The sequence below is a fragment of the Miscanthus floridulus genome, chromosome 17 (assembly GCF_019320115.1).
Source record: "Miscanthus floridulus cultivar M001 chromosome 17, ASM1932011v1, whole genome shotgun sequence".
NCBI classification, from domain to species: domain Eukaryota; kingdom Viridiplantae; phylum Streptophyta; class Magnoliopsida; order Poales; family Poaceae; genus Miscanthus; species Miscanthus floridulus.
In genome coordinates this window covers 77111951-77128745 of record NC_089596.1, presented here as the reverse complement: position 1 = coordinate 77128745, position 16795 = coordinate 77111951, and the positions used below count along the sequence as shown (strand labels likewise).

At 41.8% G+C, this 16795-nt stretch overlaps 3 protein-coding genes and 1 pseudogene across 6 annotated transcripts in view; 2 read left to right on the top strand and 2 right to left on the bottom strand.

Moving 5' to 3' along the window:
• Positions 1-11497, top strand: part of LOC136517347 (ARM REPEAT PROTEIN INTERACTING WITH ABF2-like) — a 30549-nt gene extending 19052 nt beyond the window's left edge. For both annotated transcript variants that reach the window (XM_066510897.1, XM_066510896.1), the window contains exons 9-19: positions 5566-5694; positions 5881-5949; positions 6022-6081; positions 6175-6298; positions 6390-6529; positions 9913-9976; positions 10071-10150; positions 10304-10368; positions 10506-10623; positions 10705-10829; positions 10915-11497. In XM_066510897.1, coding sequence (XP_066366994.1) covers positions 5566-5694; positions 5881-5949; positions 6022-6081; positions 6175-6298; positions 6390-6529; positions 9913-9976; positions 10071-10150; positions 10304-10368; positions 10506-10623; positions 10705-10829; positions 10915-11026 — 1086 coding nt within the window. In that variant the 3' untranslated portion in view covers positions 11027-11497. The remainder of the gene's footprint in view (positions 1-5565; positions 5695-5880; positions 5950-6021; positions 6082-6174; positions 6299-6389; positions 6530-9912; positions 9977-10070; positions 10151-10303; positions 10369-10505; positions 10624-10704; positions 10830-10914) is intronic.
• LOC136517348 (uncharacterized) lies at positions 1395-3250 on the bottom strand (annotated as a pseudogene).
• LOC136517349 (uncharacterized) lies at positions 3286-4301 on the bottom strand. The gene has a single exon (XM_066510898.1). It carries the CDS (start codon positions 3927-3929, stop codon positions 3321-3323), a length of 609 nt encoding a protein of 202 aa, XP_066366995.1. The 5' UTR covers positions 3930-4301; the 3' UTR covers positions 3286-3320.
• A 2416-nt stretch (positions 11498-13913) lies between the features above and the next one.
• Positions 13914-16760, top strand: LOC136516461 (cyclin-P3-1-like). Of its 3 annotated transcripts, none has more exons than XR_010774067.1 (4): positions 13914-14071; positions 15010-15434; positions 16141-16491; positions 16560-16695. XR_010774067.1 is itself a non-coding variant. In XM_066509860.1 (4 exons), the coding sequence occupies exons 2-4, from the start codon at positions 15025-15027 to the stop codon at positions 16615-16617; spliced, it is 735 nt and encodes a 244-aa protein (XP_066365957.1). In that variant the 5' UTR covers positions 13914-14071; positions 15010-15024; the 3' UTR covers positions 16618-16760. The 3 variants fall into 3 exon arrangements, 2 of the variants coding, with proteins under 2 accessions (XP_066365957.1, XP_066365958.1); XM_066509860.1 differs by having other exon boundaries at positions 16141-16407; positions 16560-16760; XM_066509861.1 differs by having other exon boundaries at positions 16141-16448; positions 16560-16697.
• The last annotated feature ends 35 nt before the right edge of the window (positions 16761-16795 follow it).

The following is a 16795-nucleotide window of genomic DNA, read 5'->3' as shown; positions in this document are numbered from 1 at the left end:
CTAGCTTACTTATCCTAGCCCATAGCCCAATGATGGGTGCTTGGAGCATTCCCTGTGACTTTGGCCCCGATTAGGTGCTAGGAGCTGGTCTGCTGTCTGACTATTAAAGACCCACTTTGTCAGTGGTACATTCTAGCAGAGCGATGATATTTCTGACAATTGCAACCAACCAAACTTCGTAGCATATATTTTCCTTGTGAGATTGTTTGGCTAGTTGTATACAGAGTGCAATGTGGAGTGAGCCACTTAAAAAGTTGATCCAGATCCTCACTTTGAGAGATTATGGACCCAGTTGAGTATCTGGGAAAAGTTTAACGATCTAACGCATTTTCGCTCTTTCATATCATATAATGCAAGGGGAACACAGATTACTTCCCGATTAAAATTGGACGACGGTCAGCCTTAAGCCTGTATCTCCTTGTCTTGGTAATGGATGAGGTTACCAGGAACATACAAGGGGATATCCCTTGGTGTATGTTGTTCGCTGATGATGTAGTGTTAGTGGACGAAAGCCAAACGGGAGTAAATAGGAAACTAGAGTTATGGCGGCAGATCCTTTAGTCTAAAGGTTTTAGATTGAGCAGAACTAAAACTGAATACATGATATGCGACTTTGGCGGAGTTGTACAGGAGGAGGAGATGTGAGTTTGGAAGGTCAAGTAGTGCCTAAGAAGGATACCTTTCGGTATCTGGAATCGATGCTATAGAGGGATGGAGATATTGATGCAAACGTTAGCTATAGAATCAAAGCAGGGTGGATCAAAGTTCAAGAAGGCGCTAGGCGCTTTCTAGGCGCTGACCCATAGCCTAGCGCCTAGGCGTTTCAAGGCATCTTTCTAGGCGTTTTGCCAATTTAGCACACAACATATATATATATATATATATATATATATATATATTATATAGCAGAAAATGCTGAATAAATTAGTTAAATAGAAGCATAGAGTAACTGAATACAGTATATAAAAGAGAGGGCAGTAGACATACCTTAGTGGCTTACTGGCTTAGGCTCAATAATCAATAGACAACTTGTTCCTAATTCCTACAACAAGGATGGACAGTTTGTAAATAGACAGCAAGCAGTTCAAAAAAATAGAAAATAGCAAGTTGACACTTATCTGAATGATTTCAGCCATCTCCCATCCATGAACAGACCATATCGGCAGCTAGTAATTACAAATTTTAAAGCACAAACAAGTGGACATGACAGCAGTACAAGTGCACAACACAATTCATAAATAAAAGGTCTTGTTCAGAGACCACATAGTTCTTACAAAAGAAGAAAAACACGGTCACACAACAACAGCTCATAAGTTTCAGACATGCATGAATGCATCGTGAAAGATAAACCATGACATGATAAAAAGGCCCCACTACCATATCATCTTTCTTCTTCAATAGGGTTCCACATAATCATCCTCATCTTCATCAAACTGTTCTTCTTCGGAGTCAAATTCTTCTCCTTCATAAAGCTATCTCACTCTTGCACTTCTACGCAGCTCAAGTTGTTCTTCTGCTCCCACTGCATCTCCAATAACAGACCAAGGTATCCCTGTACCTTCCATCTCATCTTCCTCATCTCTATAGACAACTGATGCACAATCATCTCCATTCTCATGCAGAAAACTTTGAGCTTCAGTTGTATCATTAGACAAGAGAACATCACTGATCTTCTTTGACTTGATCTTTTCTTTCCTATTAATCAACTTGGAGTTGAATTGAATATAGACCAATTTATTCAGGCGGGCTATAGTAAGCCTATTTCTCTTCTTAGTGTGTACCTATAAATTTGAAATAAGAGCATTTTCAGGTCTGCAATTTAATTGTAATGCTGCTGCAATTTTTAGGTAGACAGGTACTAACCCCTTCAAACCCGCTCCAATTTCTTTCACAACCAGAAGAGCTTGATGTCAAAGATAGGATCCTTGTAGCCATCTTCTGTAAAGCTGGTGTTTCAGTTCCATACAGCCGCCACCATGATGCTGAAATAAATGAAAAACACCTTTATTAGTTAGTAGCCATTTATTGTTAGATGAAAACAGCAAACAACCATGTTGTAATCAAATTTATTGTAATAACAAGTACCTCTACCTGGGTTGTAATCAAAGTTTTCAAAAGTCCTTGCAAGCTTCTTGTTAAATGACCCTTCTCTATTCTGAAACTTTTTAAGTTCAATGTTGGCAGCCTGATCTTGCTTATCCTCGTCATGATAATAAAAAGTCTCCACACAACTGATAAATCCTTCTGTTATTGTGGACTCATCAAAGATTGATGGGATACTATAACTATAGTGTGGATTCAGCAAATAAGCTGTCAAATGCAATAGAGAATGAAGTCTTCCTTTCATCTTCTTGTCAATAACAGCAATTACCTCCTTGAACCGGGACTCATTATTGCCGAAGGCCTCTTTGATCTCTCTCTTTGCTTTTAGTGGTTCTCCATAAACAAAACCCATGGATGGCTTCACATCCCCATCAACCAAACGGATAACTTTGATGGCTCAAAAACAGTCAATGTTAGCTCAACATCCTTCCAAAAGGCTTGATTCAATATAACTGCTGTGGCATCTTTTCCTTTCGTTGATTTCACATCCTTCAAATTTCTTAACTGGTTCTTCTTCTCTTGTATGCCGTTCAAACTTCAAAGTGAGAAAGGTTGAAGCAAACCTAGTCACTCCTGGCCTTATTATCTCTTTCCCCTTTGTGAAGTATCTCAAGCACTCCAATGTTCTAGTGTGCCCATAGACAAATATGGTGAATGCCTTTGCTTGGTCAATCACCTTCTTGAACTGAGCCATGTTGCCAATTCCTTGGAGCATCAAGTTGATTGTGTGAGTTGCACAAGAGGTCCAAAAGATCTGAGGTCTCTTCTCAAGCAATAGCTTCTTTGCTCCCATGTTGTTAGAGGCATTGTCTGTCACTACTTGCACCACATTATCTGGACCAATGTCTTCAATTGCTTTGTCCACTGGTTCAAAGATGACTTCACTTGTGTGTGACACATCTGACATCCCTTTTGAGCTGATAAAACTGGTTCCATAAGCACAATTAGTGCACAGGTTCATTATGCTTCTCTTCCTATCTGACCAAGCATCAGTCATAATAGAACACCCATTCTTCAGCTTCTCGGCTTCACGTTCTTGCAGCAAACTCTTGGTTCTTGCATATTCTTCTTTCAGCAATCTCTCTCGCAGATCATACTGAGTTGGAGGTTCAAGTCCAGCCCCAAATTGCCCAATTGCTTCAACCATTTGCTTGAACTCATCATTGTCACATGCATTGAATGGTATTGCTTCCAATGTTACAAAACAAGAAGGTTAATTAGTGTTCAGTATAGCCATAATAGCATCTAATGAATTCTGAAATATAAATACAGAATAGGAACTTACCATGTGTATAGACGCATCTTGCAATATATTTATGCACCTCATGTGTTCTTTCTTTCCAAAGCTCCTTGTTCAGCTTCTGTTGAGTGAAAGATTCAGATTTGGTTGCTTTAGGATCAATAGCATGTGTCCATTTGTCAATCGGTCCTAATTTGTGAGACTCTGAACTTCCAATACAAGTGACTTCCTCTGACTCTCCACCTCCAACCCGAGAAACATTCACTTCCTCTCTAAGTTCTAGCTCACGAACAGTCTTCTCCTCCCTCTTCCTTTTTGCATCATCTAGTGCTTTCTTGCACTTCTCTTTAGCCTCCGGTGTTCTGGCCTTGCATTTCGTCGCATTCTTTCCTTCATGGGCCACATGTTGCTTCAACCGATAAATCCCTCCTTGCATCACCTTGTAACAGAGTTTGCACTTCACTTTGTCCTTGTTGTTAGCATCAACAAGAACCCCATATTCCCATCCCACATCATCCGAATTCCTTCTCAGGAGATTCGCTCCCTCAGTTTCTGGTGCAACCTCTGTTGTTGACATCCTATACATACATTTAGATTTCAGTGACAATACATTCAGAGTTCAGTGAACATTCAGGCAATACATACATGTAGCAAATCAGCTAAAACAATCAGTCACACATCCTACATTCAGGCATTCAGAGTAACATTCATGCATTCATGCATTCAAATTAGGCATTCAGAGCAAATAACAATTAACAAGTGACAACAATATTACCAAATGACAGCTGGCATTCAGAGTAAACATATTAGCTAACAATCTAACATTCAGAGAATCAGAGTAGGCATACATTCAGATTCAGAGGATAGATCAGCCTCTCTATCTTCAGATCAGGCATACATGATACATTCAGATTCATTCAGAGGACAGAGGAGGCAGTGAGTAGAGTAGACAGCAACAGCCGAGCAGGGGAAGCCGGGAAGGCAGGGTACCTGGCTACCTGCAGCCGAGCAGGGGAGGGCAGCGGCCGGTTGGTGCAGTCATGCAGGCGGACAGCCACCCGACAGGGAGGGGAGCGGACGGCTGGAGCAGTACCGGTGGGGACGGGAAGCCGCCGGCGGGAGCTCGAGCAGCAAACCGGCGGGAGGCGGCAGGGCACGACCGGCGGGAGGAGCAGCCCGGCGGTGAGGGGCGCGACCTGTGGAGAGAAGTTGCGGGCGCGACGGCTTCTTTCCCTCTTATACTCTGCCGCCCGATTCCATCTGCGCGCGCTCCTCGCTTTCTTTTCCCGTGCCCGCGCGTGGGCCCGATGCCAGCTTCACGCGCACGCTTCCGCGGCGGCAAAATTTTTGCGCGCCTCGCCCGCGCCGTTCTCCCAGGCGCCGCCCAATCGCGCCGAGGCGCCGCCTTACGAAGCCTAGGTGCTGCGCCCGCCTTGGAGTCCGCCTACCCCCATAGGCTAGGCGAGACCCGTCGCCCAGCGATTAGGAGCGCCTAGGCGGGGATGAGGCGTCGCCTTTTTGAACTTTGGGGTGGATCAAGTGGCGACAAGCTTCTGGCATTCTCTGTGAGAAGAGGGTATCACAAAAGCTAAAAGGCAAGTTCTATAGAACGACGATTAGACCGGCTATGTTGTATGGAGCAGAATGTTGACCTATAAAGATTCGACATGTTCAACAACTGAGTGTTGCAGAAATGCGTATGTTGCGATGGATTTGCGGTCACACAAGAATGGACCGAGTTCGAAACAATGATATACGTGATCGCCTAGAGGTAGCACCAATTGAAGAAAAGCTTGTCCAACATCGGTTGATGTGGTTTGGCCATGTCCAAAGGAGACCTCCAGAAACACCAGTGCATTGTGGAGTCCTAAGCCAAGCTAATAATATGAGGAGAGGTAGAGAAAGACCGAAATTGACATGGGGGGAGGCAATAAAAAGATATTTGAAAGCTTGGGATATACCTAGAGATCTATGTTTGACAAGCAGCTATTGAAGTGCCTAAACCGTGACTTGGGGCTCTTGGTGGGTTTCAAATCTAGCCTACCCCAGCTTGCTTGGGACTGAAATGCTATGTTGTTGTTGTTGTTGCTGCATATCATATAATGCAAGGGGAAATCCCCATTCATCTTTTCCTTTTACTTATGGGTTAGTGGGATTGTTTCTTTTTCTTTCTTTTTTGCTTAGTTGCAACTCGTAATCTAATCTAAAGAGTCTTTTATCAGGACACGCATAACCAAGCAGGTATTGCATATAATGGTGGCTTGGTGCCTTTGTTAAAACTTCTTGACTCAAAAAATGGATCTCTGCAACATAATGCTGCATTTGCCCTTTATGGAGTTGCAGATAATGAGGTAATTTATGATCTATTTTTTTTCACAAGGTTTGCCATATCTCTCAAATATCCCTTTTCCACTATTGGTTAATAATTCCACACTCCATGTTCCTTTGTAATGGGATTAACTCATTTTTTATAAAATGTTTATCTTATATTTCTTATCCTCATTGTTTCTGAAGTAAATCACTGTTCTTTCTTATAGGACTATGTATCTGACTTCATTAAAGTAGGAGGTGTCCAAAAGTTGCAAGATGGAGAATTTATTGTCCAGGTACATTGGCCTTCATTGTATATTGGTCACTTTGTTGTGAATGCTTTTTTATTAAGCTATTCTTAATTTCAGGCAACAAAGGACTGTGTGGCAAAAACATTGAAGAGGTTAGAGGAGAAGATAAATGGACGAGTAAGTTCTGCTTGCAAGGTTTCTGTATTTCGTTGTTTGCGATGTGCTTGACTATAGTATTTATGAAGCTTGTTCCCATGTGATGGTTTACAGGTGTTGAAACACTTGCTTTATTTGATGCGAGTAGGAGAGAAATCTGTGCAAAGGCGTGTTGCTCTGGCTCTTGCACACCTTTGTGCCCCTGAAGATCAAAGAACAATTTTTATTGATAGTAATGGTAAACAATTTTGCAACCACTGAAAAATTGTACCTTTTCATTTCCATTCTACTGTGGTGTTCTTCATGAATTTAAATTCTGGGTCATCCAGGTCTTGACTTGCTTCTTGATCTTCTGATTTCCATGAGCTCAAAACATCAACAAGATGGCTCAGCAGCATTATACAAATTGGCCAACAAAGCTGCAGCACTTTCTCCCATGGATGCTGCCCCTCCATCCCCAACACCTCAGGTATGCAAAAGAATTATTAAATTTAAGTTTACTTTGTATTATGTATGCTGTTTGAGTTGCAGTGACTTTATGATATGGCTAGATGATTGGGTTTATTAAATCTGGGGCTGCCTAAATCTGGCTAGACTTAGAACAATGGCAAGGTTGTGATCCTGATCGCCCTCCCTAGGAGGCTCTGATCATAATAACTCACTTCTTGCTTATTCCTCTTCGCTTAGCCGGCCCTTAGTTATAGCACCTAATGGCCGGCTGTCAACTAACAGAGTCAATAACCAAACGCATGCAGATCCTAAACCCAAACGCATGCAGATCTATTGTTTAGCCAAAGTCCCCTAAACAGATAACTATGGCTATTTTTAGCCACTAACAGTTCCTGACACCTTCGTCTTCTTCTTGCTGTATTGCTTCCCAATGAAAGTGTCCACAACACTTCTACCCTCCTTTCGAAACAGCTCGTCCTCGAGCTGTAGGCCTGCTCGGAACTGGGGCTGAGCAATACTGAAGGTGATGAAGCACACTTGAGCCGTCAGCTGCTGGAATAAGACAATCATGGCAACGACGGAAGATGAGATCTGAAATTGCGCCACTGGAGTCAATTCAGCCAGCGGGGGTGTTGGTGCTGGTGTCATTGGTGGTGCCATGGTGGTCGCAGGGGAAGGAGATGCCACTGCCGTCAGGATGTGTTCGACAAAGGCTGCCAATACTGATGGGGCAGGCATGTCCACAGCTGACGAACATGGCGGCAATGTCGGATACGGTGGCACATTTGGCAGCTGCAAGAACAGCGCTGATGCCATGGGTGTCACCACAATTGACGGAGTTGCTGTTGGCTGTTGATGTAGAAGACAGTGGCGGTGTGGTGCCCAAGACTGAGGAGAACACACGCTCCGGTGGAGCGGACAACGAGGCCAGAGAGTTTGCTATTCCGCCAACCCTGTCCGACGGCTTCAGTCCTGGTGGTGCGGATGGCATCACTACTGATGGCGTTGCAAGGGCTCCAAGTAGGGTTGGAAAATTCTATATATGATGGGGTGGGCTTGTAGATGATGCGCTTAGCTTAGTCAGTTACTCTAACTCTGGTACCCATCGTTTTCTTCGTGCAAATTGTTAGTAGCTTCTTTGGAAAAATCAGTCCACTTCGTTTTTGGATTTAGATGGAACAATCGTGCGGTTGTATACGGAACTGAATACGATACGCTTATTCAGTCAAGCGCACGACCGCAACTTTTCGGGTGTACAAGTCGTCCAGTAGCGGCCCACGTTTGACTAGGCGGTAGCTGCAATGCCTGAAGCGCAGACACTGACCCCGACCGGCATTTGTTTTTTTGATGCTATACGACATCGTATTCATGACCGGAGTGTACAACATCGTATTTTCGACCGGAGGCTCCAAGTGTTGCAGGCCTTGCCGATGAAGTGGCCAGGGCCAAGCAGGACGCTCGCATTGGTGGAGTGGACATCAACGCTGGACATGCGATCGCCTGGTGCTTCTCCTTCACCATGGCTGGCGCAAATGTGACCGGAGGAGTAATCACAGGTGGGGATGGCGCTGATGGTGGAAGCAGTGGCGACATTGTCTGGCGACAGCCATCGGTGGAAGCTGTGGGGAAGTTGTCGGTGTAGCCACAATTGTTGGTGGAGGTGAAGCTGTTGGTGTTGGCGATGCTGCCGGCAGGGAAGATGTGATGGCTGCTGGTATAGCAGATTGGGTCGTCGCTGGTGGGGAAGAAGGCGGTGATGCCGTTGTGCCCAGGGACAGGGACGACTGGATTGGAGCTGGTGACGAGTCCCGAGCCTTCATCCGATCGCTAAGTTGGAGGACCGTCTCAAAGATCCGATCGATCCCTGCAGAGATGCGATCATACCTCGCAGAGATGCCCTCAGCGATGGTGAGGAGGTCGCCCATGGCTAGGAATTGTGGACGAGCAGATGTGATCTGATGGTGGGACTGGGTGGGAATGTGCGGCGGCGGTACAGTACCACGGGGTTTATGGTGACGGAAGCAGATGTGGTCGCAAGATCAAAGGCTCTGAATACCAAGATGATATGGCTACATGATTGGGTTTATTAAAAATGGCTAGACTTAGAACAATGGCAAGGTTGTGAGCCTGATCGCCCTCCCTAGGAGGCTTTGATCATAATAACTCACTTCTTGCTTATTCCTCTTCGCTTAGCCAGCCCTTAGTTATAGCACCTAATGGCCGGCTGTCAACTAACAGTCAATAACCAAACACATGCAGATCCTAAACCCAAACGCATGCAGATCTATAGGTTAGCCAAAGTCCCCTAAACAGATAACTATGGCTATTTTTAGCCACTTACAGTTGCTGACACCTTCGTCTTCTTGCTGTATTGCTTCCCAATGAAAGTGTCCACAACACTTTATGAGCTGACTGTGGTATGGTTAAAAACAGTATCACAATGGCATGATCTTCAGTGTGCTAGGATGCACATGAATTTATTTTGATTAATCATTGTGGAATGGCGCTTTGGTTCAACAAGGTATATAAGGGCCCAATTGAGTCTCTTGTAGTCCAACCTGTTGTGAATGATAGTGTGTACAACCTGCTGGAGGAAAATAAATGTTCCTCTGGCATGCCATGAAAGGTAAATGTTGGACTGCTGATCAGCTTGCAAAACATGGTCTGTCTCATCCGGATAAATGCCTACTGTGTGATCAAGAGGAGGAAACAGTCCAGCGCATCCTTACAACCTGTGTCTTTGCAAGACAGTTTTGGCATAGGTTGTTCATTCTTCATTGCACTTAACTTGCAGCAGCTGGTGCCTAGCATTACTAAACATAGTTTCACTACTTGGTGGCGGAGAGCTAGCAAAAGAGTTAGCAAAGATCAAAGAAAAGGGGTTAACACCCTCATCATCTTGGGTCCCTGGATGCCCTGGAAGCAGAGGAATGCGTGTGTTTGTGGGAAACTCTCCAGTGTCCCTACTACACCTAGAAACCCGAAGTTAGAAGCTCATCTCTGGACGCTTGCTGGAGCTTCCAAGCTACAGGGTCTTGGGCTAAGTCGGTTAGAAATCTAGGCTAGCTTAGTTTTCTTTGTTGTAACCCCCCTTACCTTGGTCCTATTAAGAGGGGTGCTTGTATGGACCATTTCTTTTCCCTATAATACAAAGATATGCAGCTCTCCTGCATGTTCGATAAAAAGAATATCATGTCGATATTTTTATACTGCTTGGCATTGTGTTAAAAATTGTGGTCAGAATTTAGCTATCATTAGCATTTTTAACAAGATTTCCAAACACTGCCTGTATTTTGCTATCCTAAATAAAGTCATTGTGACATTGTGGGATTTTTTCCATCCAATTGTTCTGGTAATGGCTGAGGCACTGGCAATTGTTACTGACTTTATATTTCATTGCAGGTTTATCTTGGTGAGCAATACGTGAATAGTTCAACACTTTCAGACGTTACTTTCTTGGTAGAAGGTTGGTACTATTTCATGACCGTGATTTCATCAGTAGGTACTTTAAATAATTCTTTTCTATCGTCTCCCAGATAATCTTAATCCTTCTTCTACAGGAAAGCGCTTTTATGCACACAGAATTGCTTTGCTTGCTTGTTCAGATGCATTTCGTGCAATGTTTGATGGCGGGTATAGGGTGAGTTTTGACTTGCCACAACATAATGTGCTTTTGCTGGTTTTAGTCTGTTGATCCCTTTCCGTAGTTGATATATTGCTGCTGTATATAGTATGTTAGTTTTGAACAAACCTTGAATCTCATGTCTAATTCAAAGGACATTTTCTTAACCAGGAAAAGGATGCAAGAGACATTGAAATTCCAAATATCAGATGGGAGGTCTTTGAACTCATGATGAGGTTAGTAAGTCATTGACCTCCCTTCTCGTTTGGCCACAGTTCTCTTTCTGTTGATGAATCTGTAACTATTTTTCCTCTTTTCTTTTTTATGCCACTGTATGCTGGATTAAAGTCTGAAACCCTCTTTGGTTTTGCAGATTTATCTATACAGGGTCAATGCAGGTTACCAGTGAAATTGCACAGGATCTTCTTAGAGCTGCTGATCAGTATCTCTTAGAAGGCCTCAAACGCCTATGTGAATATACTATTGCGAAGGTGACTAGAAAAACTACTCTCTATTCCTTGTTTAAAACCGCAAATTAGATATTAATTTGAATGCCATTATTTGCCTTGTAGGATGTGAATCTAGATAACGTATCTGACATGTATGACTTGTCCGATGCCTTTCATGCCGTGTCACTAAGACATACATGCATCTTGTACATTCTGGAACATTTTAACAAGATCTGCACCAGAGCTGGGTACCTTCTCTTGTTAATAACCTTTGATCTGAGACCAATACGATTTCAAGTAACTCAAATATTAACACGCAATCTTGGCATGCAGTTCTCCACAGCTGATCCAGCGCGTCATTCCAGAGCTCCGCAATTTCCTAACCAAGGCACTGAGTTCATCAAGAAGTCCAAGTTCAAGCGACAGGAACTCAGACTTGATTTGAGTCCCAATTCATTGACACCGACGCCTTCATCTGACCAAAGTTGCTGGAGATCCTGTACAGTAAAGTTTCTGGAGCTGAGCGTTCGATGGTATCTATTGTGGGTACATGGTGGCCAGGTCCTTGAAAATTAACATCAGCAATGTAACAAACTTTTCTAAAACTTAGTAGAGGATATGACCAAAGTCATGCATCGACTAGCTTACACTGGGATAGGCTGTAGTTGGATGGTCCTGGCCGTAATTCGTCGGTCTCAGCTTTGTTTCTGAGTTTAGTGTTTGTTTCCAGTTCACAGTTCAGTGTATGCCCGCATCTGTTTAAAGTATGAAGCTTGAGCAAGTTAGAAATTAGCCCCTGTAGTGATAAAGCTGTCCGTTAATCTCCTAGTGTGGAACCACCGATTGGATATACCGAGATAACTATGTAACATCATACTCCCTCTGTCCTAAATAACTATCGTTTTTGTTTCTCGAGAAATAACTTTGACTAAATGTATATAAAAAATATTAGTATTTATGATACAAAATTAATAATATTAGATAGATCATTGAATCTATTTTTATAATAAATTAATTTGGAGATATAAATGTTGTAAGTATTTTTTACAAATCTAGTCAAACTTAGGGTATGAAAACAAAAAGCGACAGTTATTTAGGGATGAAAAGAGTAGATGATATTAGATGCATGATATTTGCTGATAAGGTTTGGTCAAAGTCTGAGGCAGAGTCACTAATCATCGCAGGAACAGAATCTAGTGAACCTTAGCTAACCCGGCAACTTTTCCTTAAAAAAAGTATTTCTATAAGTCTTCATTTTTAGAAAGTTACAAAGCTGCACACCTAATTTTTAGGTATAATATTTTACGAGACATAACTTATTAACATAACTTAGTCAATACGTTGTTTTAATATACTTTATAGATAACTTGTCATGATAATATTTTTATATAACTTTTGAAGTCTAACTTTTGTTCATAAGGCAAACTTATTCTTAACAATTTTCAACATAACTTTTATAAATACAACTTTACTTACATAATAAATTATATGAATATCATAACTTGTACACGTAAATTATTGTTTTTCAAACTTTTTTTGAAAAATATACATATTGTTTATCTAACACAGTTTTTTTATGTAATTTGTTTTGATCAAATTTCTCAAACATATAATAAAAAAAGGAAAAAGAAAAAAGACAGGAGAAAAATGAAAGGAGAAAAAAGAAGTGAGAAAATAAAATGCGATAGAGAAAAAAAAATAAAAGAAAAAAGTGAGAAAATCGAATGGACGTCAGTCATGAACATGACCCATAGATAAATCGCTCTGACCGCAAGGGGAGAGAAAAGGAGAAAGATATACTCAATCTATCCTAAATTATAAGACGTTTTGTCTTTTTTAAATATATAGCTTTTGCTATGCACATAAATATACGCTATGTCTAGATACATACTAAAAACAATATATCTAGAAAAACCAAAACGTCTTATAATTTAGAATGGAGGGATTACTGAGTTATAACAATATCGGTAGACATAGGAAGATATTTGCTAGTAATATATTTTTTTTAAAAGGCGGAAGTCAATTTATAAAAGCAAGCAAAGCTCAAAATAAAAGGCCCCGTCCCTCAGGTTTGAGCCTAGCGCAAAAGCCGATTCCAAATGCAAAATTTCTGCACAAATATTTTTTGTCCACCTCTATGTGATCTAGACCCATAACTCATATAAGTTAGAATAACTCTGGTCTAGCAATAACAAATACATAGTCCGATTCCACTACATATTAAGTCACACCCTCACTCGTACGAGTCAGAACAACTCGTATCTACCGATGATATGAAACCCTACTACTATATGTATTGAGTCCTATTATAGCGCACAAACATATTTGCTAGTCAAACTTAAATATGTTCTTCACTTAAATATTTATGTATCTGTATTGCAACTACAGCAACATCCAGCATGTTTGCTTGTTGGTTTCAGCCAACCCAAACCAGCTAGCCAACAGTATTTTTCTCTCACAACAAAACAGCACCAGCCAGTCTAAACCCGTGCAGATATCGATCAGCGAACATGCCGATCGTCAGGAAGCAGCGAGTTGTGGGAGGATGGCCTATATAAATGCTTTACCTTTTGCCCTTTTCTCTCTCAGAGTCCGGATTCCTTGCACCGACACGAATATCTTGGACGAGGTGGAAACCGACACGAATATTTTGCTGCAACGGATAAGGAAGAACCAAATGAAACGAAAGCGACTGCACCGCTTTGAAGCTCGACTGCTTCGTCACGTACATGGTGACATGGATTGCCACTACTTGTCCCGGCTTCTCTAAGCACTACTTATTACCTATTGTATGTAATTATTACACGTAATAAGTAAGTTTTAGTTAAGATGGCTTTTGTTAGGTGATGTTTGGTTGCCCCTCCTAAATTTTAGTCGATGTCCTATGAAATATTTGGACACATACATCGATTATTAAATATAGATTAATTACGAAACTAATTGTATAGTTTGCGACTAATTTGCGAGATGAATCTTTTAAGCCTAATTAGTTCATGATTTGACAATATGGTGCTACAGTAAATATATGCTAATGACAGATTAATTAGGCTTAAAAAATTCGTCTCGTAGAGTACTGACGGATTATGTAATTTATTTTTTATTAGTATCTAAACACCTCATACAACATTTTCTCGACACACCTTCTAAAATTTAATCACCTGATCCCAACACCACATTAGTCTTAAGAGACAAGCTACAAACAGCCACATAATTGTTGTGTGCCATATCATTATCATGTGATAATGCCCTCTGTGCTGAACAGTGAGTGAGTGGCCCTTCTGATACCCCCCCCCCCCCCCCCCCCCCCCCCCCCTCTCTCTCTCTCGATCGAGTAGCGCTGTGCGTCTTTGCCTCAGCAGCATCCGGGAAGCGGCTGCTGCTCGCCTGCTCCTTGTGGGGGAAAGGACAGCGGCGACGGTGGCGGGGAGTTGGACCTGAAGCCCGGATGCTTTCTCCCGAGACACAGCTACGCTGCTAGAGCACTCACTATGTAAGGAAATCTCTCTCTCTCTCTCTCTGGTTTAGATCTCTAGCTACAGAAGGTGCTAGTTAGCTAGCGGCGGAGGGGGCTTTCACTTGTTCCAATCGTGGTGATTTGGGTTAAGATTCTGGCATGCAGAGAGTTTCCGCTCTGTGCGAGGTCTAGGGAAGGGTGCCAGTGGCAAGCCTTACCGTCACATGTGCAATGGAAGGAGACAGCGACTCGACGCGGGACCTTCCGGTTACAGGGGCTAAGACCCACACTAGGCCCGCCCGGGACCTTCTTTATATATATATATATATATATATATATATATATATATATATATATATATATATATATATATATATATATATATATATATATATATATATATATATATAGCTAAAGATTTTGAAATAAAGGAGGCCAGTTGGCCAGATATTCTTCGGAATGGTAGATGATGCCAAAACAGGAGCTGGGTTTGTGTATATTTGGAACTATATTTGCCTTTACGTTTCTCGTTTCATGTGAGGGAATGAAAGCCCATTGTTCGGCTCAGGGCGGTAGAGAACCATGCGAGCAATGCTTTCATGTTACATGTTACTTGGCAGTGCTGAGACCAACCTCATGAAGTTATTATTTGTCTGTATGAGTCACACATGCATTCATAGAGAACAACTAGACTTCACAATGGCGTTACAAGTAAATCGGACATAAAGAGAACAAAATTGCAGCAACCCATGTTCCTGCTCACAGCAACATATTTGTAACCATGTAGTCGCAAAACACATGGATTTGACATTTGACCCTGCATCTTATGGGAAGCTTTTGTGTGTCCTTGTATATCGAAGTCTCTTTCCAAATTTAGTTGTTGTAATGTATGCATCAGTATCTAAGGTTTTTACCTATATTGCCCCTTCCATCAACAGAACATTTGTTGAATACGAATTGTTTTGTCTTTACAGCACTAATGTTTGCCTATGACAATGGAGTCACCTACAACTGCCGCTGGTGATGAACTGGAGAGCTACTTGTCCTTGGGTTTGACAGTATCCCACTCACAGAAAGATGATGCTGAATTTCCAAAGGTTCTGCTGCTTCTCTCAGCGTATCTTGACAAGAAGGTTCAGCAGAATGAAGAGTTACTAGATTCCAGTAAAATAAAGGAGTCAACCACTATCTTTCATGGTCAGAGGGTGCCTGAACTTAGTATAAAGCTCTATGCAGAACGCATTTTCAAGTATGCAAAGTGCAGCCCATCTTGCTTTGTGTTGGGACTTATCTACATGGAGAGATATCTACGGCAACCAAACATTTACATGACGTCATTTAGTGTCCATCGCTTACTTATTGCAAGTGTTGTTGTTGCTGCCAAATTCATTGATGATGCGTAAGGACCCACCATAACAGCTTTACATTTACATTTTCACATATGTACTTTGTATGAAAGTATGATCTTACATACTGTTAGCCATAGACTGATATCAGGTCTTCAGTAATGATACTGACCATAGATGCAAACTCAAACCTTAGCTGGCTCAATAAACTAGCATCACTAGGAAATGTCCAAATATGATCTTTTACCATCCGGAACAACTTTACATGGTTTGTGGTCAGCTGTCTTCTTTGGTATGGAAGCAATTTTCTTTATATTATACAAGAATTAAGAAGCCTCTTTATCTCTAAATGCTAGACTTGTTTTCTCAGTTATTTGTCAAAAAAAAAAAAAATTTTGGGGGGGGGGGGGGGGGGGGGGGGGGGGGGGCGGGTCATGTTTGTCGTAGTACCTTTTGTTGTTAAAGCACTACTTAATTGGACTGCATCAGTCAATTAGTAGTACCTTTTTTTTTGTTAAACCACTAGTTGTAACAGGTGATAGCTTATGATGGAATTTAAGGATAGTAATGAGGGCCAGGTGTTGGTGGCCAATATGCCCCAGATTAGTAAGTGAATTCCACCCTGACTGTGGAAAATAAACTTATAACCACACTTCAAGTAAAAGAAAGCTGATATTGATCAAGGTTTTGTTTATTCCATAATGAAGATAAACTGAAGAAAGTTTTCCAGTAACTTTTTTTGATACATTTTATTTGCAGGTTTTTCAACAATGCATACTACGGGAGAGTTGGAGGAATTACCACAAGAGAGATGAATATGCTTGAGCTGGATTTGTTGTTCAGTCTGGACTTCAGGCTCAAAGTGGATATAGAGACTTTCGGAAGCTACTGCTTGCAGTTGGAGAAGGAAGAACTGGTTCTTGTTTTGGAGAGACCAATTCAGGTCCAAGCAGCCAACGTGACTAAACACTTGATTTGTAACAGCAGTGCCGATGAGACTTGCAAACACGAGCTCGTGCGGGAAAGGTACAGCAGTCAGGCTGATATTTGCAGATAGTTTTGAAAAAGTGCGTGGGTCCAAGTACTACTGATAATTCTTTTATTTGACATGTAAGTTGTTCAATTGTTCTGGTTAGTAGGGCTGTTCTGGTTATAAGCGCTGTTCAATTGTTCTGCAGTTTGAAGACACAACTGGGGTCTGACCACGTTCGGTTCAGTGCTTGCTGTTTATGTTAATTGGAAGTCATCAGGAATGTGATCGATCACTAAGAAACATTATGATGGCGGCAGAATATGGGCGTTCCATGAACATGATTTAAAACTGCACAAGAGTTGTAAAGCAAGCGATTCATAGTAACGAGCAGATACAATCAACGACTTCCATGAACGATGGTAACATAGCTTTCTTAGTAAC